Source organism: Antennarius striatus, chromosome 17 (genome assembly GCF_040054535.1).
Source record: "Antennarius striatus isolate MH-2024 chromosome 17, ASM4005453v1, whole genome shotgun sequence".
Classification (NCBI taxonomy): domain Eukaryota; kingdom Metazoa; phylum Chordata; class Actinopteri; order Lophiiformes; family Antennariidae; genus Antennarius; species Antennarius striatus.
Window position 1 is genome coordinate 1,702,662 of NC_090792.1, and position 27,966 is coordinate 1,730,627.

At 41.1% G+C, this 27,966-nt stretch overlaps 2 protein-coding genes and 1 long non-coding RNA gene across 6 annotated transcripts; 2 read left to right on the forward strand and 1 right to left on the reverse strand.

Annotated features, from left to right (window-relative positions):
• Positions 1-76: 76 nt before the first annotated feature.
• rragd (ras-related GTP binding D) lies at positions 77-14,614 on the reverse strand. Of its 3 annotated transcripts, XM_068339148.1 has the most exons (8): positions 14,435-14,614; positions 12,884-13,179; positions 12,222-12,421; positions 11,874-11,988; positions 10,460-10,602; positions 7,674-7,822; positions 6,544-6,624; positions 77-328 (listed from the first exon to the last, which is right to left on the reverse strand). In XM_068339148.1, exons 1-8 carry the CDS (start codon positions 14,535-14,537, stop codon positions 234-236), a joined length of 1,182 nt encoding a protein of 393 aa, XP_068195249.1. In that variant the 5' UTR covers positions 14,538-14,614; the 3' UTR covers positions 77-233. The 3 variants fall into 3 exon arrangements, with proteins under 3 accessions (XP_068195249.1, XP_068195251.1, XP_068195250.1); XM_068339150.1 differs by lacking the exon at positions 6,544-6,624; XM_068339149.1 differs by lacking the exon at positions 77-328 and having other exon boundaries at positions 4,694-6,624.
• Positions 14,615-16,454: 1,840 nt separating this feature from the next.
• LOC137611256 (ankyrin repeat domain-containing protein 6-like) lies at positions 16,455-25,512 on the forward strand. 2 transcript variants are annotated; one of them, XM_068339358.1, is made up of 13 exons: positions 16,455-16,525; positions 18,134-18,286; positions 18,404-18,502; positions 19,733-19,831; positions 19,970-20,068; positions 20,559-20,657; positions 21,324-21,401; positions 21,493-21,669; positions 22,435-22,575; positions 22,731-22,883; positions 23,585-23,885; positions 24,424-24,764; positions 24,844-25,512. In XM_068339358.1, exons 1-13 carry the CDS (start codon positions 16,466-16,468, stop codon positions 25,027-25,029), a joined length of 1,986 nt encoding a protein of 661 aa, XP_068195459.1. In that variant the 5' UTR covers positions 16,455-16,465; the 3' UTR covers positions 25,030-25,512. The 2 variants fall into 2 exon arrangements, with proteins under 2 accessions (XP_068195459.1, XP_068195458.1); XM_068339357.1 differs by lacking the exons at positions 16,455-16,525; positions 18,134-18,286; positions 18,404-18,502 and having other exon boundaries at positions 19,556-20,068; positions 23,588-23,885.
• Positions 25,513-25,679: 167 nt separating this feature from the next.
• Positions 25,680-27,952, forward strand: LOC137611213 (uncharacterized). The gene is made up of 2 exons (XR_011038597.1): positions 25,680-26,157; positions 26,371-27,952. It is a non-coding gene; the product is annotated as an uncharacterized lncRNA (long non-coding RNA).
• Positions 27,953-27,966: the final 14 nt, after the last annotated feature.

The window sequence follows — 27,966 nt, forward strand, 5'->3', positions numbered from 1 at the left end:
CACACTCACACACACACACACACACACACACGCACGCACGCACGCACACACACACACACACACACACACACACACACACACACACACACACACACACACACACACAGATTACTTGCCAGCAGAGACAGATTATTGGTCCCTGTTGTAAACACAAACCCCCTCACAGGAACCCACGTCCCTCAGAAACCACCGTTTCTACGTGGAGTACCAGGTCCAGTCCAACGTCCACCGGTTCACACCTGGTTCTGGAGCCACTTCCCACATGAATGTGTTTTAATGGCTGTGGCTGCTTTGATCTCCAGCTCCTCTCCACAACATGTTGAAGCATCTAGTTAGAGAAGACATCATCATCTGCAGAAATGTGTCAGCGACGTCAGCATGTACCTCATACACCTGGGAGTAATGAAATGAATCAACCTGTCAACCTCGTCTGAGTGGTGTGTGTGTGTGTGTGTGTGTATATGTATATATATATATATACTGTATATATATAACATCACAATCATCTGCCACAAGTCTTTTTTTAACTTTCACACACTGTAAAATTCTGCTGACACAGTATTATCAGTGCCGTCATGTGCAACAAAAGGAAATACCAGATGAAGCCCCCCCCCGCCCCCTCCCTGCCACATACCTCCTTATTTTTTGACAACTGAGACAATGGTGATGATATAAATGTACTTCATTGTATGAAGATGATGATTAATTAATCTAAATATGCATCACAAACCACTATGCCACCGCGCCGCCACACGCAACACAGATACTAATGATCAGTATGTAGTAGAACATCTGGGTTTTCCGTGGTGTCCTGACAGATGCTTTAATATACATTAATGTACTTGCAGCTGTCAGATGCTGATGCCTCAGATTCATACAATTCCGTCCTTATGTGCACACAATCTTTCAACAAATCAGGCAAATATTGAAATGAACAAAAAAAAGAGCAAAGGACCCCGATCGACGTCAGACGGTAAGATCTTTGAGGCAACTACCTCAGGTGCTGTCTTTGTGAGTGTCTGGGACACTAGAGAAAAAAGGAAACGCCTTTAGGTGTCTGGGACACCCAAGGACAGGTCCGGTAAGCCTGTCAGACGTCTAGAGGTGTCATGGACCACGAGGAACCCAGGTCCCACTTGACCAGCATAGGTTCTGACAATGGGTCCAAGAATTTCATCCAGTGTCAAAACAACTGACAAAACTCAGAAACAACTCACATGCCCAACAAAGACAATAACCAACTCCTCATGGAAGTGAGACGAGTCTAACTCCTATAGCTCCTACTGCTGAACTCTGTGTGCTACAGCTGTGGAGCTCAATCACCTGTGTCATGGTGGAAGCAATCAAGCATCAGGTCACTGCTTGACATCATCTACTGTATGCCAGAAGGCTAAGAAGAAAAGCTAGCATTGTCTTCGGGGACACTAATCACCCCAGCCACTCCTTGTTTCAACCACAACCATCTGGTGAACAGCTCAGAAGATTAACATCCAGTACCAACAGACGTAATTCAAAGACAAAGTCAACTTGAATAGAGGAACGATAGCCTATGTCGATGCATACAGTTATGAAATATTGATTATCTACTCTTTGTGATATTTATGTCACAAACTCTGTCTGAATAAATCAAATAATCTGCCACAAAGCCAGAGCAAGAGGATCTGAAAATGCTTATTCTGACCTAGGGAAGAGGAACACAAGTCCTAACCGCTATAAACAAGAACAGTATGGTCTTGTGTTTTGTCTGTGTCTACTTCCAACCTACTTATTTAAACATGCCAGCAGTTTATTCCACTCAGGAGTCTGTGGTCTGTTTAGTTTTACCTTCCATACAAGCCTACATACAAGGAGAGGTGTCAGTTCACCTCCTGAGCACCTCTGATGTGCCCTTGAGCAATAGCAATGCACCACAACTCAAAACCCGCTTCCTGGGTGACGTGTCATGGTTCTGTTCATTTTTTGTATACTTGGCAGGTCTGATTTCGTGTTAGTCTCCTTTTTCTCCTGGCAGGTCAGGGGGTTGGCTAACTCCTGGCAGTTGACGGGGCATACCAGTTTTCACTCTGCTCATCAGCCTCTTTTCAAAACGCCTGCTCTTCTCCTCAGAGGGTGCCAGATAATTCTGAGCCCCTCCAACGGTCTGACCCTACAATTGCCTTTGTATGTAATATTCGCTTGTAGTTGCTTATAGTAAATTAATGTTGAGAGTTTTTGAAAATATGATTACAGATACATTCAAAATCCAATCAAATTTTATTTATACAGTACCAAATCATAACAGAAATCCTCTCATGGCACTTTACATATAGAGCTAGTCTAAACCAGTCTCCTAATCTAAACCAGTCTCCTAGTCTAAACCAGTCTCCTAGTCTAAACCAGTCTCCTAGTCTAAACCAGTCTCCTAGTCTAAACCAGTCTCCTAGTCTAAACCAGTCTCTCAAGCCTATTTGCACGTCCTTTTGCTTCCTTTTAACGTGCAGAACACTGGGGCAGACCCCTGCTCCTGTAGGATGGTTGTCTGCCTTGACCAGCTGGGGTTACAGAGAAAGAGAGATTTTTATTTGTTATTTTTTTTGGAAAAACCTTCATTGGTCAGTTTTTCCATCAGTCTACTTCATGAGAGAGAGAGAGAGAGAGAGAGAGAGAGAGAGAGAGAGAGAGAGAGAGAGAGAGAGAGAGAGAGAGAGAGAGAGAGAGAGAGAGAGAGAGAGAGAGAGAGAGAGAGAGAGAGAGAGAGAGAGAGAGAGAGAGAGAGACAGAGAGAGAGAGAGAGAGAGAGAGAGAGAGAGAGAGAGAGAGAGAGAGAGAGAGAGAGAGAGACATTACAAGATAATCACATTGACACAAAACCCAAAAGAGAATCACACAAAAAGGAATTCACATCTCAAAACTAAACACTGGTAGGGTTCTCAACAGGACTGTGTCTTCCTGAACAAAGAGAACATCTAACATTTTAACATTTATCAAACTAAAAATAGAGGCTCTTGTCTCCAAGTCCCCTGCTCCATTCATACTAAAAGTACTTAAAAACACAGGTTTCAAAAAAAGGAGACATAATTCAAAACCAACTAATTGTTCTCTACAATCATGCTTTTTACTTTTGTTAATAGTTTCTTCAATATAAAAACCTATTTTCTTGTAAAACCTGGTTGGTCACTTCCTTCTGGATGTCTTAAATCAAAACTAACACTATGCAGAAACATGTTGAGGTCAGGAAAGAAAGTTTCTACTTTGGCCATTGAATCTTTCAGGATTTTTTTTATATTTTGTGAATCATATTTTTTTGTTAATTTTCTTCTTTCATACCGTGAGACCAGCGATGTTGTTTGGTCTAGAGACAGAGTCACTGAGGAAAAGACAGGAGACAGAGCTGGAGGTAGCAGAGATGAAGATGCTGAGGTTCTCTCTGGGAGTGACCAGGAAGGATAGGATCAGTAATGAGTACATCAGAGGGACAGCACATGTTAGAGGTTCTGGAGATAAAGTCAGAGAGGCCAGACTGAGATGGTTTGGACATGTCCAGAGGAGAGATAGTGAATATATTGGTAGAAGGATGCTGAGTTCTGAACTGCCAGGCAGGAGGCCTAGAGGAAGACCAAAGAGGAGGTTTATGGATGTAGTGAAAGAGGACATGAAGGTAGTTGGTGTGAGAGAAGAGGATGCAGAAGACAGGGTTAGATGGAGGACACTGATTGGCTGTGGAGACCCCTGAAGGGAAAAGCCGAAAGGAAAAGAATATGACTTCTTTCATAGTGTTGTCATTTTAATTTTCAGAGCTACAGGTATCAGTAGGTGTCTCAAGTGTTTCTTTAGCAATTTTCTTTGCTTTAGATGTAAAATCTATTACTTTTACATCTGAAACTTTAATATTTCTGATTCTTCAACAGCATGACACAATTTCCTTGGGGCTGAACTTCAAAGTTTTTACCAGAAATATTGCTAGAGCAATGTGAAGGAAACCAAAAGTAAATATGCCTAGTTAATTCATAAAATTTGTTTGTGAGAAGAGCCAGACTGAAGAAATACTGGTAATACTATTGGTGATCAGTTTCAGTTGGTGATCGAGGTTTTGGACAGTGGGGTTCTGACACGTCTCTGTGAGGAACAGAACACGTGTGGGTCACTGAAATGCTTGGAGGGCAGGGCTCAGGATGAGCTCAGGCTGGAAAATCCCAGATGGAGAGCACTCAGGCAGCACAGGCTGGATTATAACTTTGAACATCAAATTGTTTTATGTAACACATTGTAGTGCAGACTGGAGCCACGAGGAGCTGTTACACAACCCACCACTGACCCAAAACGGAAGAGACTGGGCCTTGTGTGAGCAAAATACTACCGTGGTACCTCTACTTACGAAATTAATTAGTTCTGGAAGAAATTACGTAAGTAGAGACGTGTTTTCCATGCAAATGCCTTAATCCATTCCAAGCCCCCAAAAATTGCGACATAAATGTTTTATAAAGCATAAAAATGCAACAAAACATGTAACAAATACATGTTACAATTAGATTATAACACAATAAATAACGTAAAAAACTAAGAATAGAGAATAAAAATGATGATTATTTACCTTTTAACTGCTGCCCTCATTGTTTTTTGCCCTTCTTGGTTCATGCCCTCTTGCCCCACCATGAACAACAGAGTGAATTCCAGTCCTCCTTCTGAACTTCTCCAACCACCCACGCAACGCCTTAAACTCCTTAAACTTCCTTTAGTTTTAATAACGTGGTGATTGTAGATGCATTACGGCCATATTCTTTGGAGAGATCAACCAAACGCATCCCTTTTTCAGGCTTTTCTATTATCTCTTGCTTTGTTTGTACGGACAAAAAAACTCTTTTCTTCGTCTTTTCTTTTCCTCTTTTCTCCGTCACTTTCTTGGGGTCCACAGTGAATACTCTAAAAGTTAATATATTTACGTAAAACTACCAGAACACCTCATGAGTTGAGGGCCGAATGACGAGGAACACCAATCTAGCTCCACACAGAGGTCCCTCTTAGCCAATGGGATGCCAGGAAGATATTAGGTAATAGCCAATGGCAGAGCAGCTATGAGAATGGTGCGTTCAGGAACCTGTTGGAGCTGCGAGTATCAGTCGGTACTGTATTTTTACCTTACGTAAGTCGAAATTTCTTTCGTAACCAGAGGTAATATTTTCCTGCGGAGAAATTTCGTAAGTAGAGACATTCGTAAGTAGAGGTACCACTGTATATTAATGTGATATTTTTCTATTGTTTGTATCATCATATATTAATCAAACTGTTAATCTTCATGGCTGGTTGAGATAATTTATGACACACTTTAAATTCTTTACCACACTTAAGTTATACACTCAAATGTACTTGTCACCAATGAGATATTTTGTAATTAGCCAACTGTGTTCTTGGGAGGGCAGCACGGTGGCGCAGTGGTTAGCGCTGCCGCCTCACAACACGGCGGACCCGGGTTCGAGTCCCGTGTGCGGAGTTCACATGCTCTCCCCGTGTCTGCGTGGGTTCTCTCCGGGTTCTCCGGGTTCCTCCCACCTCCAAAAGCATGCGCTTCAAGGTGATTGTTCGAAATTGCCCGTAGGAATGAGTGTGTGTGTGTGTGTGCATGGTTTTCTGTCTTTGTGTGTGGCTCCGCGGTGCGCGGAACTAGCAAGGGGAGATGATGCGTGTCGTCTCCTTGCCCCCACTGGAGACTCCTCTGCCCCATGATTGACTCTTCTTCAGACCAGACATGTCATCAACAGCAGCTAGAAGTGTTGTGATGCACTTTCTCACCCAATTATCACCGTTGACCAGCTCAGGCGAGACCTACGGCACCAGAGGTCCGTTTCACCAAGCAGGATTAACAAACCCAGAGTAAAAGGGAATTTCCCAGTTTGGGGTCAATAAAGTATATCTATCTATAAAACCTGTGACTCTAGGTGGACTTACCATGAGCTTAGAAACCGAGGGGTGTCCCTGGGTGTACCTATATTTTATAAGAAGGGAAATCAAGAGTTGACATCTAGTCATTTTGAATGGTTTCCTTGATAATAATCAAAGTTGCTTTAGTTCTTCCATCAATAGCCACAATAAACACAAGAAAGACACAAAACCACTTAGACTCACACCTACGGATTATTTTGTACGACCGATTTCCCTAAGCAGCATGTTTTTGGAGGTAGGACGGACAGAACCCACATCGATACCAACTCTGCACAGAAATACTTGAACCCAGAACTTCCTCACTGTGAGGTGACGGTGTGACCCACTATGACACATGTTGAGTACTTATCAACAGTATCTCTAATGACTACTGAAGACTCAATGAGCTCTCTTTACAAAGGTATCAATGACTCGGCCAATACTCCTGTAGCCTAAAAAAAGCATATAATGTAAATTTATTCAGTCAGAGCTGCAAACAGACAGCTGGTTCAGAGGGATGGAGAATCTAAGGCTTTGCTGTGACTGAGGGGAGTGTTTCTTGGCGTTGTCAGGATGTCAACAGTCCTCACTGCGGGATGCTGCTAGCTGAAGTTACTTTACTCCACCTCCTCCGACTGAGAAGCTTACGATTCAGCTGAACTTTGACACGAACATCAAAAACCTCCTGGATGGCATTCCGTAAGCAGTGAAAGTTGTAGTCAATGAGGCCTGTGAGACAACCAGATAACACCCCCATGAGCTGATCAGAGAGAAAAGATGTGACATAAGAGATAATGATGGTGAGTTTATAAATTAATTGTCAGTATCAGTAACTCGGGCTTGGAACCAGAATTTTTTGGCAATTGGTTCGTTCCAAACAGAAACAGTCGTATAACATTTCCGGTGTTATGTTCCACCCATGAATTGACATTCCTGAACTGGTCAGTACAAAAAAAATATAGATCTCCTTAGTAACGCTCCTTGTACATATAAATAGGCAGCTTTAAGGCATTTAAATTGTCAGTTAAGCTGGTGGTGAAGAGTTTGACGTCAGGTCACATACTGTAATTAACCTTAACACCTGCAGTTACAAGGGATAATTATAGAACACTCACTCATCTCATCCACCAGGTAACACAGTGAAAGTCACTGGTCATAAGATTATCATTTATATAAATTGTTTGAATATACCTGTTGCTTCATTTCATTACTCCATCTTTGATTCATAATTAATTACATGTGCCCTGTGCCCTTTTTTCAGAAGTAGCAGATCAATTTGTCAGAAAATTTGTTTAACTGAGACTGATTAACCAATTATTTTGAAAATTCATTTTTCGCCCCTCAACAGTGTGCAGTGCTCCAACAGCAAGTTTATTACAGTATATATTTTGTATATAGCTTATTATATGCAATACTTATTCTACTTATTTCCCCAAAACATGTTCTGTTTAGCGTCCCTCTGACTCCTCTTATTTGTTGGGAGTTTCAGTTGTGCATATTTCACAGTGAAATAAATAAAAATTAAATCAATAAAATTCAAATCAAGCTAAAAGTATGTTTGAAAACTGTTCATAAAAAATAGTCTGTGGTTCTAATTAATTATAATTATAACTTGATTCTAATTAATTATAATTATAACTTGATTATAATTATAACTTGATTGCTCCTTCTAAGTGAAAGCTCCTCTCATTTTATGAGTGGATTATGGGTAAAATGTGCAACTGATGACACTTGACTGCTCTCTCATGTACGTGGATATTTACTGTAAATGGACTGACCTCTCCTCATAAAGCTGTCCTTCGGGAGGAAGCAGACAATGGCAAGAAACTTGGTGACCTCCTTCAGATACATGACTGTGGTGTTGTTCAGGTGGATGATGGCCATAGAGTCCTTGTCATACGGTGAACTATCTTCACTACCCGTCAGACTGAAACAGATGGGGAAAAACACACTCAGCTTTATGGGCACATTCCCTTCCTATTTATTTAGGAAGGAAATTTAAACATGGAGTGAAATATTTCAAGCATTTATTCCTTGAAATTTTCATAATTATGGCTTACAAATAATGAAAACTCAAATTTAATTGCCTCAAAAAATGAGAATATTACATAAAAACAATAAAAAAGGATATTTTATAAAGAAATGTCAGACTTCTGAAACTTATGTTCATTTCTATATACTAAATAGTTGGTTGGGCCTCGTTTTGCATGAATTACTACATCAGTGCAGGATGGCAGTAGGCAATCCGCCTGTGGTCCTGCTCAGGTGTTAAAGAAGACCAGGTCGCTTTGATAACCTTCTAGTCATCTGCATTTTTGGTGTCTCTCAACGTCCTCTTGACAATGTGATGTAGATTGCCAATGGATTTCAGGTCAGGCAAGTTTGCTCACTCTTCCCCATGACTGTGTAACCTACTGACCCAAACTGATGCCAGTCACGCTTTACACTCAGTCATCTGCAACCAGAGGAGCCTGCTCCGCTGAAGACTGCTCCTACCCTGGAATGCTGGAATAAAAAACTATTTTGTCCCTCAGTTCATCAGATTAAACAACATTATTCATTCATTAACAGGCAAAGGTATATAAAGCTAATAAAGACAGACAGCTAGAAAGACGTTAGGTTAAAGACAGTTGTACTGTCAGTCAACTTACATTCATAAGGTATTTAAAAGTATTAACATGTGGAGGTATTTCTGGATTTAAGGTGGCTTGGAGTTCACTTCAGACATTTGGTGCACATGATGAAAAAGCTATTTTGTCAAGTTCTGTCCTTACTGATGGTGTGGTTATTAATAATTTTAAGGATGACCTAGTCCTGTCATCTTCTGTAATGGTTGGAGATGAAGATGATGCAATTTGCTGAGTCTGGAGAATTTCTTATCTTCTCCTTCTGCAGACTTTTTCCATCACTACATAAAAGGAAAACCGCGGAAAATTGCAGAACATTATGAGATCTATGGTGTTGATAAACTGTTCAAATATAGAGTTAAGGATATTTTAAAATTCAGTCTAATTGAAACCAAAAAATTGGTTTTCAAGTTTCATTGACGGTTATCTCTCTGGTTGTCCATTTTCTTCATAAGTTAAGGGCAACATCACAGCTGTTTTGAGTTGATAATGGTAGGATAGGAGCAATCCGCTGAATTATTGGAGAAGAACCAACTAGTATGTAAACGGATTTCCCAATTGTTAATCCTGAACTATTCTCAGACAAAGAGGAGTAACATTATTGAGGGGTTACATGAGTGGACAGTTCCGGTTGTGTTTACTAGAGGAATGTAAAATACACCCCATTTTGGTCAAATGTGACATCAGCAGTGCTGCTTTCGTCCTTGGCCACACACTCCCCAATACAGCTGTGAGAGGTAGTCACTTTAGGGCCAAATGTGGCCTATTTAGGTCCAAACCCCCAGGTGTGGGGTCTCAGATGACTAAAACTTACGCAATTATGTTGACGTCAACAAGGGTCAGAGTAGTGTCACCTGGCCCAGAGGAGGCCTCGTAACTACGTGTGCCCCAACCAATATCCTCAGAACCTGTTATTCCACACAGTACAAGAAGCTGTTTAACAAAACATTTTGGAAACACATTTGAATGAAAAGAAATTACTATGAAAAAGGTTACTGGTGATTGATTTAACCATACAATTATGATTAATGTTTACATCCCGAGGTGTGTCTAGCGGTAAGGTAGCAGTGTGTCTCAGTGTTGCTCAGAGCTAGACGCACAAGTTGTTCAGTTGTTGGTTGTACAAATCACCATCAGTGTTTCCATTCTAATGACGTGTCGACTACATTGCCTGTTAGTTTGTGTGTGTGTGCAAAACACTTCACTTCGGCTTGCTTCGGCGATGAGGGTCAGTGTAAACGAGGCTTTACCTGAACTCTGACCTTCATAAAAGCATCTCAATCCCACTGAGTGATTCCCCATTCTAGTGAGGAAACAGAACTGGAGGACTTTGTAGTAGGTTTATTCATCACTCAGGCTGAATGGATGAGATCCACTCTAAGTAGGTTCTGGAAGTTGCAGGGCTATAATGTCTGACAAGTCTTTCCAACATTGCTTGGACAACTGCTACAGTGTGTCTGGAGTGGTAGAGTGGGCAATGTTCAGCCTCCTTGGGAGAATCTACTCCAGGGTACTGGAGAGGAGAGCCCTGCTGTTACTCAAACCTCAGATCCAGGAGGAACAGTGCAGTTTTTGTTCTGGTTGTGGGACATTGTACCAGCTCTATACTCTCACGAGGGTGCTGGACAGTGTATTGGAGTCCACACAACCAGTCCACATGTGCTTTGTGAGAACGATGGTCTCTAAATCTGAGCACTTCCATCATCTCCTCTTGGAGTTGGTGGAAGTGGTTGGGGAGAGTAGAGTTTGGGCTTCCCTGTTCAAACTGCTGACTCGTGACCTGGATGTAGACAAGAGGCTGATGATGAGGCGAGATGAGATGCACCAAATACCAATCAGTTATTGGTACCTTCTGATTAAGTACTTTGTGTGTTTTATGGGTTTAATGATGTCCAATACCTTGGATTAGTTGGTGGTTTAGCGTCCTTAAGGCTTACCCATAGATGCTGGAGATGTCAATGACCACATCAATCAGGTCACAACACAGTTCATAAGTCAGCATGTCCACTGGACTGCTGTCTGTGGCGATGCATATTTTACTGACCACATCAAACAGGAAGGCCTTGTCTGTACCTGAGTTCTGCAAACAGACACAAAGAAGTCAACAAATAACAGTCAGGTATATTATCTTTAAATCACCTCAGACACATGGCTTTTAATGCACTCATATTATTTAAATATATAAGTTCACATAAAAGAGAAAAACCCAAACATTCTCCTCGTGCTGCAGCAGTGGTACCCACTGCACCACCGTTCTGCTCAGTTGTGTGTTCTACTAATTTGTGTCAAATGCAGCTAAACTAAAATAACAAAACTAAAGTAGCAACACTGGTTTATGTTTGCTGTACATAAAAAATATATAAGTGGGAATAACGTTAGTAGCATAACCCTAACCCCTCAGGAAACATAATTATAATACAGCTGCTGAGGTGCTTTTATTAAAACCAATACAAAACACAACAGGATTAACAGTGTTGGTTAATATTCAAAATATAACCAATCAGGTCAACTTTAGCAATGAAATGTGTCAAGACAAAGAACATTTTAAACCACTTAAAACACTGAGTACCTTGGAAACGCTTTCAAAAAATGTGAACAATAAGTATGCAAGTCTCCTTAATTGCCCACAGTTGCGATCAAGACACATTGTACCATTTCCAAAAGCAGGATACCACTGGATGATTTGGTATCTTGTGCTTTTGGGTTGTTGTTGTTTTTTTTTTAAATTTCTCTGTGAGTGTTCCCCTTCACGGTGGTTTTGTGTTTATTTGTTACTTTATGCCTCATGGTGCTTTACAGTTCATAAATATTGTACTTTTCACGAAAGGTGATTTTCGGTTGAACATTGTTATTAAACCATTCTTCAGTTCTACTCTGCGCCTGGGGCCTGGCTGTCCTTGTACAACCTGTGATAACATCATAATGAAAGAAAGTTGGAAATACTTCAAGGTCTGGACCAAATTTTGGAAATACCCTCCCCCATGCACCATCAGTTATAGTAAATCCTGAATACAATTGTCAGTTAGGTCTTACATAATCCTGCTGATGACCAAATGAAAAAGGCCTAATCTTAAAGGCAGGACCTCTATATAAATTAATGGTATCTGAAGAACATTGTACACATTAGTTACTATGGTTACAGTATTAGTTTTTCTATACAGCAGATTATATTCAATAATGACAACCATAGCTTGTCCCTTTATGTACCATACTGTACAGGGACCGCAATGAGTCTTGGGTATTTGTTGAGTCCTACCGCCACCTGGTGGCTTGATCATAAATTACAAATAGCTGTGCATGTGCTGCAGTTCTCTCATTCCAAATTAATTTATTTCAGAAAGGATTACTCACAGATATGAAAATGCTGAGCAGGTTTTCCAGTGTAGGCAACTGTGGGATGAGCTTCTGCACCACTTTACTGAAGGCCTCAAATATGGAGTGGTCATATATGCTGGTTAAGTAGAAACTGTAGGGATCAAGGAGAAAACAACAGTCTGATCATTTTTAACATCGCAACCTCAGCATTTGTCAGTCAATACAATTCAAATTGTATAGTAGATAGGACACAAGGGCACACATTGATTTAAAAAGTCATATAAATTATCTCATTAAGTGATGTCTATATGTGCAAACTGTTCTGCTACTATTCATTTATTTTATATGCTGTAATAATAATTTGGGGTGGAAGTTATATTTTACCTCAAGAATATTCTTTCCTGGCCTGCATCTGCAAGGTCATCATTGGCTCGTTTGTGGATGTCCCTCCGCTTCTCTATCTTGTGCTCGTCTGATAGGCCATCCACTTTGTGAATGAACACCTCAAAGTTGATATCCGGGTTGACTTTATAGGCTCTGGTCACGGTGAGATGCAGTCGATTCAGAGCATCCACGTAGTCATCCTACAGTAAGGACGACAGAACACTCACAGTTTTTTTAGATTTTAGATTTTTATCTTTAACTAAAATTTCTAACTTCTCTTACACTGTGATTGTAGTAAAACCAGAAGACTCCTTTTTTTTTCTCGGTACAAAACCAATAAACCTGATTCTGATTCTAATGTTCACATCCATTCTAACATATTTTACTGTGTTATATTATACTGTATATATTAAACTATTTACATATAAAAAACATGTGATTCAGAGATAAATTTTCCCAATAGATAGTCTCTCTAACTCAGGGTATAAATTAGACATTGCTTCTGAGCTACTTCCATCAACTTGAGGGAAAAAAAGTTTTGAGTTTAAAGCTAACACAATGTTGCTTACTGAGGTGAACAGCCCAAACCAATATTATTCTTAACCAAGGATAAAAGCTCATTTACTAATGTTTCTTACATAAATAAATACTTTCTACCTTACCTGTGAGTCAATTACAAAAATTAGTGCTCCAGTGCCTCGGAAGATCATTTCGTAGTCAAACGTAGGGTCGAAAAAGTCAATCTGGCCGGGGAAGTCCCAGATTTGGAAGCTGACGAATGAGCTGCTGGAGACATCCTCTCGACAGATCTTATTGGTGCTCTCCAGGAACAGGGTCTCACTAGGTGACATTTTATGGAAAACCACTTTCTGGATGGAGGACTTCCCGCTCCTCCGCAGGCCCATCAGTAGTATCCGAGGTTTGACATCTCCCTTCAGAAGGTCACTGACGCCCAGCACTACAAAATGTAGAGAAGTAGTGCAATGTGGGTATGTTTACACTCAATGGGTTTTATATTCAAAGTGAATGAGATGTCTGATCTGTGTTCATTGATAGCTGTCATTGTACTTTGATTATTATTATTATTATTATTATTATTATTATTGGAGTTGTTGTAGGATCATATCCGCCTTTAATAGGATTTGAATATCATATATATGGATACACAATCCACAGTGGAAAAAAGAAAATAAGATGATGATAATTTCCAGGCATCATCGATTTGAGCAATAAAGAGAATGTGCCACTTATAAAACAATATAAATAAGCATAAATAACCAAACATGACATTTAAAATATTTTTAATTATCAAAACAAGAGAATGATATTACAGTCCATTCTGTTTGAGACTAGCTGCAATATAATTACATATTTGACCACTTCATTATAGGCTTGCACGCAGCATTAGTCTTGATGTATTTACGTCTGATCTTAGTAAAAAAACCAAAAAACCAAGAAACACATCTTCAATAGGAGCCCGGGGGCCAAATGTGGCCCACCACATCATTTCATGTGGCCTGGGAGAGCATAAAAGGTCAGAGTGTCAAAAAAATAAATAGGTCAAAAGTGTGCTTTGAGCAAAACTACATTTCCCACAATGCATTAATTAATCCTATTTTAACATTGACAAAAAAAGCTTTGAACAAAGTTAATGTCCTAATTTGTGTTTGATTTTATTTTTCTCATTTTCTTATTTTTTTTCCTAGTTTGATCCTTGATTGATGGAGTCCTATCGGTTTCATAACCTGACAAATTAAAAGGATTTATGTTAGAACAGAGAAACCAAAACCTTTTGTTTTCTGTGTAACTGTAATGTTTGTAACTTGAATAAGTAATGAATTCAGTCATTTAATATTAAGGAGTAGTTACATTTATGTTACATTAATGAGTTTGCCACCCCTGAAATGGGATTTCCTGGTCCAGAGGAGTCTCCGACCCCTGGGGGTCAGGACCCATGAATGGAGGTGACCCGCTTCTCTCGCGAGATCCAGCAGCACCGCGTTTCGGTCAAATCGGTTAACTTCTGACACACGTCATACAAAATGTGACGTAAACCGTGTACTAATACTCTCACGTTCCATCTGCGCTACTGTCAGAATGTCGGAGCCTCGATCAGAGCTGCTGTGCTCTACATTGGGGGGGGAGGGGGGGTCAGCTGACGCGAAGACGCCCCGGGCAGCGGCGGCTCCGGCTCGGTCTGGGACCGTCCCTACCTCCGTCCTCATAGTCCGCCTCGGTGTCTGAAAACGCCTCCAGGTCGTCGTCGTCATAATCCCGGTCCGAGCCGCTCCCCGCCGGCGGCCGCTCGCTCGACATTCCCCCCTCTGTCGCCTTGTCTGCGGCTGGAAGCTCTGAGTGTCGTCCAGCGTCAGCTGATATGTGAGAGCCATGCTGCCCCCCCACCTCACCCCCTGGGGCAGTGGTTTGACTCAGACGGTCCCTCAGGTTCTCTGCTGTTAAAAAGTTAATGTCAGAGAAACAAACAAGCAAACCTGTCACTATCCACCATCAGCTGGACGTTACTCCTCTGAAATTAATCTGACTTTAATTGTGTTTAACATCTGCGTATACGTGACTTATTTTCCAGACGATAAGTCACTTTTTTGTTTTCATGGATTGGCTGGTCCTGCGGTTTACATATTAAAATATAGTAATCCCTCGCGCACTTGCGTGGACACCCACGGCCTCACCACCTGGCCATTTCAGGTGTTGGTGTTCTTGCGCCTGCTCTTGGGCACTGTTGGGTAACTTGTCAGCCCTGTTTTCCAGGATCCTGATGACGCTTAGCTTTGTTCGTGAAACGTTACACCTCGTGGATTCTGATCTTGACCCATGTGTTGTCTACGTACCGGAACCAGCGGCTTGGTGTTGCTAAACAAGGTAAGGGCCTTGTGTTCCACTTCTTCCATGTACAAATTGGCCACGATAGGAGACATGGGCGAGCCCATGGCACATCCATGTTTCTGCCGATAGAAGTTCCCTCTGTACTGGAAATAGGTGACGTTTAGAACAGAACAAACCTCAACCCTGATCTGATCTGCCAATTTTTGGACCTCTGCCTGAACACCACCTATTTCCTGTACAGAGAGAGCTTCTATTTGGATAACCATGACCTGGATAACTGAGAACCTACAGACATCTTGCGTGTTGACTCTAGGAAGAGGGACATGGAACGCCTGAACAGACTCATCCGTAGGGTTGGTTCTGTGATCAGGAGAGCCTGGACTCAGTGGAGACAATCTGGAGAGGAGAACCATGTCAAGGCTGAGATTAAACCAGGGGAACGCCAGCCACCCCCTGCACACCACCTTCAGCAGAGGAGCTACTTCGATGGCAGACTGCTGTCACTGAACCCCTCCACAGGAGGACCTCCTTCAACATTGGCTTATTGTACGGTGACATCAGACGGTACAATAAGACTCTCTCTCGGGAAGGGGGTTGGAGCATCAAGGTCAGCAAGATCATCGACCCACAGATGACTAAGGGAGGGGATGAACTTGAGATCCACTGGGGTGGTACCAGGGTGTTATGGGGACGATGTGCCTGCCCATCAATCTGGACCCCTAGCTTGCTATGTAATTCAGTATTCTGTTTATGTAGGAGTAGCATGTGTGTCTTAGATTGATAATCCTTCTGGATTAACAATCCACATAGATAGGTAGATACACTGAAATATATAAATGCAACACTTTTGTTTTTGCTCCTGTTTTTTAGGAAATAAACTCAAACATCTAAAACATTTTCTACATATCCAAAATAACCATTTTTCTCAAACATTGTCAGCCGCTGTTACGAGGCTACCTCACTGCTACCTCAACTAAGAAGATCTGAGTAAGAACTTCTTCAGCAGTACAGAGGAGATCTCAGTGTCCTGTTTCTAATCCACATATAATTAATCACCAAGAGACTCATCAAATGCGTGTGCATTTCTTTGTGCATGACTGAGGATCTGACACATTTGTTATTTCAATATCGGAAAAGCAGGTCAGAAAGACAACGAAACAGTTTCACATGATGTGTAGATGCAGGAATGAAGGTATTTAAAGGGAAACACTTACTACACTTTCTGACGCTCTCTCCTAGCTGGCTCTCTCTCTCTCTCTCTCTCAGCTTTAATGCATCAGAACAGCTGGTATTTGCTGAACACATCAGTCTGTGCTGCCAGCCTGCTGTCATCGCAGCAGCAACATCATCTTCTTAAACTGCAGACCTACTAAGCCTCTGAAAGCCCTTTTGGATTTTACATGGATGTTCCTTCTGATGGAAAAAGTACCAGCTGCTGTTTTAGGTCTGTGGAGAATCAGGTAAGCCTTGAGACAGAATTCACATTGTAAAATTGATAGAAAAATCTACACACAACATATTGTTGTGTTGTTCTGAGCATAACAATGATGACATAAGAACACAACAAAATGGAAATTGTTTTTTAATAGTTTAAAAATGAATGGACTTTAAATCATCATTTTAATGATCAAGTTAATATCTTAACAAGATTTTGCATTATGTATACTTACATTTTTAATATCAAGTAACCGACATATTAACCCACATCTGTCTATATCAAGTTAACTTTTTTATACAGACATATAGCTCAGCACAACAACTGGTCTCACTAAATGTCCTCATGTTTAAAAATACAATATTTATGCACAACACTTTTTTCTCATATTACAGGTTATGTTTTTCAAATTCTCAGCTAAGGGTCTATGAATAGTTACGTAAGATTGCACAAATGTTAATAATGTCAAGAAAAGTTGCACGCCTGGTAAAAAATTTGATATTGTTCCCTTTAAAGTCAACATTAAGATAATTTTTTAAAAATTATCTTTACACCACAAAGTAAGAAGTTTGTTCATATTCATTATATATAACAATCAATAGGCCTACAATTAATTTCATTTTGAATTGTGATTTCAAGATCCCCTCCAATAAGGACATGCTGATATTAAAAGTTAATACCTTATCATTACGCTTGTCAGAATGCCTAGCCTTCTTAAATTTTCATCAACTGAATGCACAGCGAGAGATATTTTCAACCTTGTGCTGTAGGTAAACAGTGGAAAAAAAGAAGTAATTACTAACATTATCACATATTCTACATGATAAACTAAGGATTTTTATGAAGTACAATATTTAGCTTTTCAGATACTGACTGTTAGGTCACTGATAAAGTTTATTACGGAAACAGCAATGGTTTCTTTCTCTCTATTGTGGCATATGCTACTGGTCATGCTAAAACATTCAGATCACGCGGAAAAAACAACTATGGTTTCTACAGAGAACAGTTGTACAGTTATGGGTGTGTGTGGGATTAGTGTAGTAAAGAGATTACTGGAAGAAGCAACGAGGAGCCCGTGTGTTCTAGTGCTACATGTACATTGTTCAGGACTAATCACTGGCAAAGATTAAAGGTTGACCTTTAACATGGAATCAAATCTAAAATATTGTGACAATGAAAGCAGATGGATTAGATTAGATCAGAGGAGTAGGACAGACACCAGCAGGCTGTTTGGGGATATACAGCACCACAATTGTCTTTACATAAAAAAAAATACATTGAGTTTCTATGGTGTGCATCTTATTCTAGAAATAAAACACAAGCCAACTGTACACTTACTACTCAGCTCTTAGACACTGTTAAGCCCAAGGCAAACGAAACCCAGATGAAAACAGCAAATAAGGACTACTGTGTGAACTTGATCACTTTGTAAAGATCACTGCCAATTAGCACAAGATAGGATTTAAGTAATTTTACCTTGGGGATTTGTAAAGGATTCTGATTCTGATAGCACGTCCAAGTACAGCGACCACATCCTTTTAGTTTGAGTAATGAAGTGTCACACTTTGTTGCCAAGCAACAACTGAAGTTGAATGGAGGATCATAGTTAAAGTTTAGTTTTTCTGTTTAATAGTCAGCAGTGATGAATGAGTTGTTCCATGACCCGTCACCATCCTGCTTGGGTCCAGGTCTCCAGACGGCCCTGCACCGGGCTGCCATGGTGGGGAACTGTGATGTTATCACTAGTCTGATCCAGGGGGGCTGTGCTCTGGACCTGCTGGACAGAGTGAGTACTGGATGCATTGGACATATTTTGCATACTGAAAATAATAATGTTCATTTTTAATGTGTATTGTCAATAGAGGGATGGAGGGGTGACATTCATTTCCAACATTTATTCCAGGATGGCAACACTGCGCTGCACGAGTCATCATGGCATGGTTTCTGTCACTGTGTCAAACAGCTGATTCAGGCAGGAGCTGACGTCCACATCAGGAATAAGGTGTAACGAAAATCACACAAAAATAACAAGAATCACACAAAAATAACAAAAATCACAAAAACATAACGAAAATCACAAAAAAAATAACGAAAATCACAAAAAATAAACAAAAATCACCAAAAAAAAACCACACTGAGAGTCCCTACTTTAACCTATATTGTTCTAAATAAAATTCAATAAATAAAAGCTTCAAGAAATGTTCATCAAAGGCTACAGAACTATATCACCCATACATACATACATCCACATTCTTATAGACAAGACAATGGCAATGGTGTCATCTACAGATGCTTATCTGCCTTGTGAGTCATGTTGTTGGAATTTATCTCAGTTCGCTTGCAAGAATGGGGGTACACCCTCGATGAGATGCCAGCTCCTCATGGGGCCACACACACAAAACATGGCCCTTATGCACCTGTGCACTGTAGGTACAGTATGTGTACAAGGCGCTGCCCTTGCTCAAGGGTGCTCAATGTTGTAATATTTTGGATGTGGATTATTTAAAATTTGATGGGTGGGACGTAAAATGTCCTCCAATGCTGGAATGACCCAAACAATGATAGAGACTGTATTTTTTTTCTTGTATGTCAAAAGATCTTGTGGTGTAACCAGAAACTCATAGAAGTCTGAATTTGGCCCACAACTGCTAACTGGTGACCCGTAATTCTAGACATAAGGTCTTAGCTTTAAAAGATACAAAAATAAATCTAATCTGTACTGTGTGAGCTGAATTGGGGGCTCCACCCCATATGGAACACATGCTGTAGCGTAAGGCATGGTGCAGATGGCACAGGGGTTTGGTCCTTGATCAGTGGTCTCGGGTTCTATTCAAGGCTTGCAGCACATCTAAGCACCAGGCTGTCCCCCATTTCTTGTCTGACATCTTCAGCTGTCCTCTCCTTTAAAAACTAAAAATATCTCACAAAAATATTACGTTTCATATTGAAGATGAAAGTGATTCATATTCTCACAAAGAAAATTTTTATCTTTTTGTTTTGTTTCATGGTTATTTGGACCAACATAATGTAACACCAAAGGCTCTGAGGACAAAATTATGTCAGACTAACTGTGGAAAAGTCTCATATCTACTACCTTACCTTAATGTTACAAATCACCTGTATATACTGTACTTCCATGTGTATCTGTGAAGAACAAAGAAACATGGAGACAAACTCAGATGGTCTTCTCCTGTCATATTCACCATCATCTGCTGTAACTCTGTTGATCCAGGCAGGAAACACAGCTCTCCACATGGCCTGTCAGAACGCACATGCTCAGACCGCTCGCCTCCTGCTGCTGGCTGGATCTAAACCATGGACCAAAAACCATGCGAGTCCTCTAGCATCCCACAATGCACTACTTAGAAAGAACAATTGATTGTTACCTGAATCGCTCTAAAACTTCTGGATAAAGTGCCATGACCCGTGGATGAATACATGTCCCACTAAGACAGCTGTTTGGTTGCAGGTGGGTGATACGTGTCTACATGTGGCTGCTCGCTACGATAACGTGACGCTGGTGAAGATCCTGCTCGGTTTTCTGTGTCCTGTGACGGACAGAAACCAGGTGGAGTTTGAAACCGCTCCTTACCTCTATAAACAGCAGTAAAAATTCTGCACCATTGACTCTAGACTCTACTACTGCTCTAGAGTCTAGAGCCTTATATCTTCGGTGTCGGGCAGATGATGACTGGTTCCCGAGAGAGCTACAATCTCTGGTACCAAAGACCAGACCAGTTCCAAACATGCATGAATGTGTTTTGTCACCTTGATCTGGAGAAACATTGACAATATGAAAAAAAAATTCAATCAAATCCACATCGATTTGTTATGAAGAGGACACAATGACACATTACACAAGATCTTATGTTACTTGTAAAAAGAATTTTTCTTATTTCTTGAAAATGCAGAGGACTGAGAAGAACATTTCTGTATGAAAGGTTCCCAGAAGGTTGTGGAGTTATGAATCAGAGAAATGCCTTTACTCAGGAGAGACTAGATACTGGATAAATACTGGACTCAGGAGAGAATAGACATAAGTCTCTGTTTGTCTGCAGGTGGGAGACACGGCTCTCCATGTGGCAGCTGCTCTAAACCACAAGAGGACAGTTCAGGTTCTACTGGAGGCAGGAGCTGATGGGACTGTTAGAAACAATGTGAGGTCCTACTCTACTTACCCATAATAATCACCACGTCTACTATTCCTATCAGGTTGATGTTCATCTTTTGAATGATGAGGACTGGCAGTAGAGGACTGGTTTCATGTGAATGTAATGTGGGTCCTTGAAGCTTTCATTGCAGAAATGCTGGAATGAACTTGAGTGAAGTTGGACATGTTTCCTGTGAAGCGGTCAACAACCAAGACCACCAGATTGCAAAACGACGGCTTGCCCCAGAAACTGTTTTAGACCAACTGAATCATCAGTCACTTTTAGCTCAGTCCACACACAGACAGAAAAATTGAGGATTCAGGATTCCCATATTCACTTTTTCTCACAGATATGATCTAGGGTCTGGACTGATGAAACTCTCATGTGGGGTTTGGTTCCTCTCCGTGAGCACCAGTAGTTTGGCCGGACCCCAGTTATGCTCAAGTTTTCTCTCTTTTTATATGATATTTTTGTTCATTTAACTCAAGTAATTCAGAGTTATTAGAGACATACGACCACTGAACCATTCGTTCAAATTTAAATCTGCACTCGTCCAAGTTCAATGGGATTTGAGCTCACATTGGCGTTGTAGTGCTATTTCATCACTTGTGTTACGTCTCTCTGTGTGTGAGGAGCTTCTATTTCTTTTTTTCCTACACTCTTTACTACCAGGCAGGTAAATCAGCCCTGGACAAGGCCAGAGATCACAACCACAAACAGGTCTATCTTCTCCTGACCAGAGTTCCTCAGGTTGGTATAACTTCAGCACACTTTATCACCTCATTTTCTAAGTAGAGTAATTTGACTGGACTGAACTGAATATTGTTTTATTTCTCAACAGAACAGAAGTCCTGTGAAGGAGGAACCCCCCAGCAGTGAACAAACTGAGAGCAGAGCTTCTGTCGGTAAAGTGGTCTCTGATTGGCAGCACAAACATCAGAATCAGTCGTCCAATGAGACGCCAGCCGTCATCACCAACTGTCACAGCCACAAGAGGAAGAAAAGAGTCAAAGCACAGGTAGATTTTTAACAGACAAGCTCATCGTCACTGAGGGCCACATCAGTATAACGGCTGTCGTCAAAGGGCCGGATGTAACTAATAAATGTTACTAAATATAACTCAATGTAATGCAAAATAAGTAAGTAATTCTTAATTTTAAAAAACTCTGAATGTATGGCTTATTCATGTTACAGACATCATAAACATGTTTGCTTGTTGCTTTGTTATAACATAAATTCTTTTAATTTGTCAGGTTATGAAACCCACGTAACTCCATCAATCAACGTCAATCAATCAATCAATCAAAGTATCCAAGTGAATATAGAAAAAAATAACATCAAACACAAGTTAGGACATTAACTCAGTTTATTTGTCAAAGTTAAAAAAGGGCTTAAATGGTTTTTTTGTTTTTTGTTTTTTTAGACACTCTGACCTTTTATGGTCTCGGGGGCCACATAAAATGATGTGGCGGGCCACATTAGGCCCCCGGGCCTTGAGTTTGTCACATGTGTCCTTAGACGAAGGAATCACCTCTTCAATGTCCTACTTGTAGATGTCTGTTTTTATGGTATTCCATGTATGTAATGTGTAACATTGAACACACACACACACACACACATATACACACAGTACAAATATGTTCGCTAAAATAAATGTGAATGGGTTTGTTTTTCTTGCAGCGGTTATGATATTTCTGTATAATCGAGTTTGTGAAACAGCTGACAGAATGATTAAAACGGTTAGAAGGGATTCATGTTAACTTCTGCTGTTGTCCTTGTTCAGTTGCGGGCTTTGAATGAAGATATTCTCTCAAAAGTCACAAATGACCTGATACGTGATGGTGGTGATCATAAATCCAGTCAGAATGGAACAGCCTATCAGCTTCGCACACTTTATTGTGACAGGAATGGTGACATCCAACAGGTTAGAATAGAATAGAACAATAGAATGTCAAAGTACAGCTTTGGTTTTAAATTATAGAACTTGTTTCATTGATACGCAACATTGAGCACATCTTCTCAAAGCGTGGTGCTTGGTTTACTCTTTTCTGCTAAGTGTCACGTTACCTTTGTCTTTAGGCAACAGCCAATGGGTGTTATTGTAAACCTGCACTTGAGAAGCTGGAGGCCCGACTGAAGGTCACCCAGGAGGAGATGAGGATGCAGCTCCTGAAAATCCAGGAGCAAGTCAACAGCAGGCTGGGCAAAATAGACCGCAGCATCAGACACCAGGTCAACCCTGAGTCTTTTATCATCCACTTCCTGTTATCAGTACCAATATAACAACTAAACCTTAATTCAGCACGTTGTTAATATATTCAAGGAGTTCTTTTGTTGGATGAAAGCCACATTCTTATTGGAGACAATAATTATAAACAGTCTTTGAAGCAACAATGAAAGGCCACCGCCTCAGGATTGGTCAGAAAAAGGGAAATGAATAACCATTAACTACATAATCTTCAAAAAGTGTTGGCAACAAAAAAACCCACACACCCGGCAGGGAAGACAAAACTGACGCCAAAAAACAAAGGTTCAGTGTCACCGAAGTATGGAAAGTCAACACGAGAGAAGTAGCCAATAAGACTAAATGAACTAATAATACAATACAGGAGATTTAGACGTGAAAAGTGAAGAATATTTAATTTTCTGTCAGTAAATTTAAGCCAAATCTCTTGTGCAGCCTTCTCTTGCTTGTGTAATACAGCAAAAATCACCCGATGTGAAAAAATGTGTAGAAAAAAATAATCTATGTATTGCTTCCAGGCTGAACTAATGAAATTACGTATTATAAGAGTGTTTCAATAAATTAATCTAATCTAAGTCTCTGAAGATTCTCCAACTGATCCAGAAACTGACTTTGTGCTCCGACTAGAGTCAGTGTCTAAATTTTCAATTTTGCTTTTACAAACTTTACCTTTATTTCTCATCTCCAGCAGACCATCATGAATCATGAACTGAAGCGGTACCGTGTGTCCCAGCTGAAAGACATCCCAGTCCACATCCCAGTTAAAGCCCAGTATTACAAACTGCTGCCCTCGCCATCTGTGCAGCCATCTGTTAATCTGGATTTGGAGTCACAGCCCCTCCTGTCGGTGGTATCTGGAGACAGCAGCGCTTCATTGGCAACCTACATCAACATCCTGCCCTCCAAATCCGTCCACAGCGTGGGGGGTCCAGAGCAGGACCAGCTGGGGGGCAGGATGTACTTTGAAATGAAGATGAACAGGTCATCAGGTAGTGATTTGTGTGTGTGTGTGTGTGTGTGTGTGTGTGTGTGTGTGTGTGTGTGTGTGTGTGTGTGTGTGTGTGTGTTGAAGTGGTAAAAGCTCACAGAGACCGGAACAAATTAAACTTTTCATGAGCAGGAGCTGCAGCAGCCTTTTAGCTTCAATAGCAGTAACTTATTCACATTTTATTGATTAGTTACCCGAAATTGATTGACCAGCAATTTCAGCTGTTATACTTTTATACATCTCGGTTTGGTCGGCTGTGGTTCGGTTTTAATTCTGTAAGAAACCAAAAGAACTTTGTGTTCAAGGACACAGATGGTGAAAAAGCCATAATACTGTATAGTTCAATATAGTGGCATGATGGCAGATTTACATGAATATTAGTTTGTCATTAGAAGTTAAATAAAGATACGTACACCTTTAGGGATCTTCCAAAGAATGTGTGAAATTTCACTGAATTCTGTCCAGTCAGAGTAATAAGGTCACAAATACCTTATTTGTAAAACAGTCTTTTCATTCTGTGCTAACTCCTTTTCTACTAGACGACTATGAAAACACGGCCTTGTTTCCTGTTGCTGAGAACAACTCCAGCCTCCATCTGGGCTCTGTTGGAGCCTGTGGGAATGAAATGAAGCAGAGCTCTGCAGTAGCAGTGTTGCCCCCATGTAGGGAAGGTGTCTTCAGCAGACAGTCCAGCATCAGCGACCATGGAGCTCGAGTTCATCACAACGAACACAGCTATGACATGAAAGCCAGAAGTCAGGTGATTGCGCACAGACTTGCTGAGATACACACTGACAGCAACAGGAAGTTGGACTTCTTCAGTGATCAGGCAGCTAAGAGCACATTCAATCAGGAGAGGAACAATCTTCACGCACAGGAGGTGAGTCTGCTGATGGGTGGAATAAGATCATTAAAGATCACAGTTTCAAACATCACTTGTGTTTTTGTCCTTATGTCAGGTAACCCAGCTTTTCTTTGAGACGGTGTCAGCACAGTTGGAACTTTGGTACGAGAGAAAGATTGTGGAGGTGGAGCAACAGACAGAACTCAGAGCCCAGCAGGACAGGAAGGAGCTGCTACTTCAAATCAGTATGCTGGAGGAAGAACTTCAGGGATTGAAGACCAATAAGAAGGAAGAGAGCTGATACATCCAAGTCATGACACTCACACCTACATATTCACCCAGGTTACAGTCACCAGTGTTCCTCCTCTGGAGGAAGGAAGCTGGAGAATACCAGGTGGGAACCCACAGACTGGTCCGCAAGTGGATCCGAGCCCAGGACTATCTTGAAGAAACTGCACCATCCACTGCACTTCTTCTTCTTTTCCTTTCGGCTTTTCCCTTCAGGGGTCGCCACAGCGAATCAATTTCCTCCATCTAGCCCTGTCCTTTGAATCCTCTTCTCTCACACCAACTACCTTCATGTCTTCCCTCATTACATCCATAAACCTCCTCTTTGGTCTTCCTCTAGGCCTCCTCCCTGGCAGTTCAGAACTCAGCATCCTTCTACCAATATATTCACTATCTCTCCTCTGGACATGTCCAAACCATCTCAGTCTGGCCTCTCTGACTTTATCTCCAGAACCTCTAACATGTGCTGTCCCTCTGATGTACTCATTCCTGATCCTATCCATCCTGGTCACTCCCAGAGAGAACCTCAGAATCTTCATCTCTGCTACCTCCAGCTCTGTCTCCTGTCTTTTCCTCAGTGACACTGTCTCTAGACCAAACAACCTCGCTGGTCTCACCACAGTTTTGTACACCTTTCCTTTCATTTTAGCTGAAACTCTTCTATCACACATCACACCTGACACTTTCCTCCACCCGTTCCATCCTGCCTGGACACGCTTCTACACCTCTTTTCCACACTCTCCATTGCTCTGGACTGTTGACCCTAAGTACTTAAAATCCTCCACCTTCTTGATCTCTTCTCCCTGTAACCTCACTCTTCCACTTGGGTCCCTCTCATTCACACACATGTACTCTGTCTTACTGCGGCTAACCTTCATTCCTCTCCTTTCCAGGACAAACCTCCACCTCTCTAGCTTCTCCTCCACCTGTTCCCTGCTCTCACTACAGATCACAATGTCATCTGCAAACATCATAGTCCATGGAGATTCCTGTCTAACCTCGTCTGTCAGCCTGTCCATCACCATGGCAACAAGAAGGGGCTCAGAGCTGATCCCTGATGCAGTCCCACCTCCACCTTGAACTCCTCTGTCACACCTACAGCACACCTCACCACTGTCTTACAGTCTTCATACATGTCAAGGTTAGATTCGCATCTTTGATTTGGCAAAAGTTTTACGCCGGATGCCCTTCCTGACGCAACCCTCTGTATTTATCCGGGCTTGGGACCGGCACAATAAGACACTGGCTTGTGTCCTCTTGCGGCTACATTGTGCTGAAAAGATGTTCTGTTTGATGAAGGACTTATTTTTCCCTCAATTTCATTTGTGGAACTACATTTTCATTTTCCATTTAGCTGATGATGATGATGCTGGTGAGGAGCTCTTTCAGAAGACACAACATCATCTGAAGACTTTCAGGTGACCCCAAATTCTATGCAGCCCACATATTTAGCCTATATTACTGTGTTTAAACAATTCTCTTTATGACTTAAGGAACTCAACCACTGCCACAAGGTTCGATATTTAGAACTCTCCACCCACTTCCTAGATCATTAAAGTCTGTCTGTCTGTCTGTCTGTCTGTCTGTCTGTTGTTCACAACTGAAGAACCTTCCTGGAGGAGAGGTGAAACATTTTCAAGTTTACTTACGAACCCAGTTGACTTTTTTCAACTCAGATTTACTCACCATTGTACTGAACATTGTATTTTAAACTCTTACATGGATTGGATTGATTTACGCAACCAACATCTTCATCACTGTGTTGTCATCTGTGATCATCAGAAGCAGTATACCAACTTTAACTTTCCTTTTTACCCAAAATTGTTTACATTACGATTTACACCCTCAGGACTTTTTACATACAGGACTTTTTAAATGTCCCCAAAGCCTGATGAGAACTTGAAAAACAGGATTTTTGTTGTTCTGTGTGTGATTTGTGGAACGACATGTAGTCCGGTCTAAAGACTTCAAAGTTCACTAGAACAAAAGGAGATGGACTCTGGCAGACTCCAGGCTATTGAGTTCATGTTTTTAATCTATGGAACTAATGAGAAACTTTCTGTTGCTGTTGTAGGTCAGATCTCTGATCTACAAATAACTGAATACATAACGTTACAAAAGTTAAGCACCTTCCATCTTGGCGTGTGTTAATCAGTATGGGGTGAGTGGTATAGGTGGTAAGGGCATCTTCTACTTATCAGAAGGTACGTAGTTCAAGCCGCAGTCACCCTTCACTCCATCTTCCTCCGCAGGTACTATAAGGGCTGCCCAATGGTCCTCAGGGATAAGTCATATGTGGAGAACAAATTTCACAATTTTGGACTATGAATGGTTCTATTTGACAATAAAGCTTCTTAATCTTTAGAAATTAGTGCTTTTAATGACTGATGTCATATTTCTGCATGGTGAACGCGGTTGCACAACTGGACTTGACATCCATCCATCCATGGATTACCTTGAAGACTAGCCGACCACAATTATCTCATATTCAACCACTTTTCCACCTTCTGGGCCACAGGTCTGCTGGAGCCTATATCAGCTGGGCAGGGGTGGGAGGTGGAGTCTACCCAGGATCCATTACCAACACGTTGCAGGGCTGGTCAAAATCAACAGGAACCCATTTCTGCATGCATGAGTACTTATAGTCAGGGTCTGGCTGGTTGGACTGAGGACTGAATTTAAATTTTTGTCAGAACCATTTGGCAAACCATCTACAGTATAACATCAGAATGTGAAACAACTATCTGCTGTGGGAATGTAATTCTAGTTTTCTGAAAAAACCCAAAGCAAAGCAGCTCTTGGCTATATCCAAAGCAGAAAACCAGACTTCACCTGAAAATTCAAAGGACAATACTTGAGCACTGGCACTTTGTTCTATTCCAGGGTTAGTTGTAGGTAATTGAGGACACTAAATGAACTAAAAGCCCTAGCAGACATATCAAAACTGAGT

Bases quoted from the DNA above. Each gene is read 5' to 3' on its own strand.
- LOC137611256 (XM_068339358.1), top strand. From the start codon at position 16,466: ATGGATGTTCCTTCTGATGGAAAAAGTACCAGCTGCTGTTTTAGGTCT. The intron at 16,526-18,133 runs GTAAGCCTTGAG...TCTGTTTAATAG, and splicing joins TTAGGTCTGTGGAGAATCAG to TCAGCAGTGATGAATGAGTT. The intron at 23,886-24,423 runs GTAGTGATTTGT...CTTTTCTACTAG, and splicing joins GAAGATGAACAGGTCATCAG to ACGACTATGAAAACACGGCC.
- rragd (XM_068339148.1), bottom strand. From the start codon at position 14,537: ATGTCGAGCGAGCGGCCGCCGGCGGGGAGCGGCTCGGACCGGGATTAT. The intron at 11,989-12,221 runs GTAAAATATAAC...TGATCCCTACAG, and splicing joins CAGGAAAGAATATTCTTGAG to TTTCTACTTAACCAGCATAT. The intron at 329-6,543 runs GTAAGCTTCTCA...TTCTCTAACTAG, and splicing joins TGTCAAAGTTCAGCTGAATC to ATGCTTCAACATGTTGTGGA.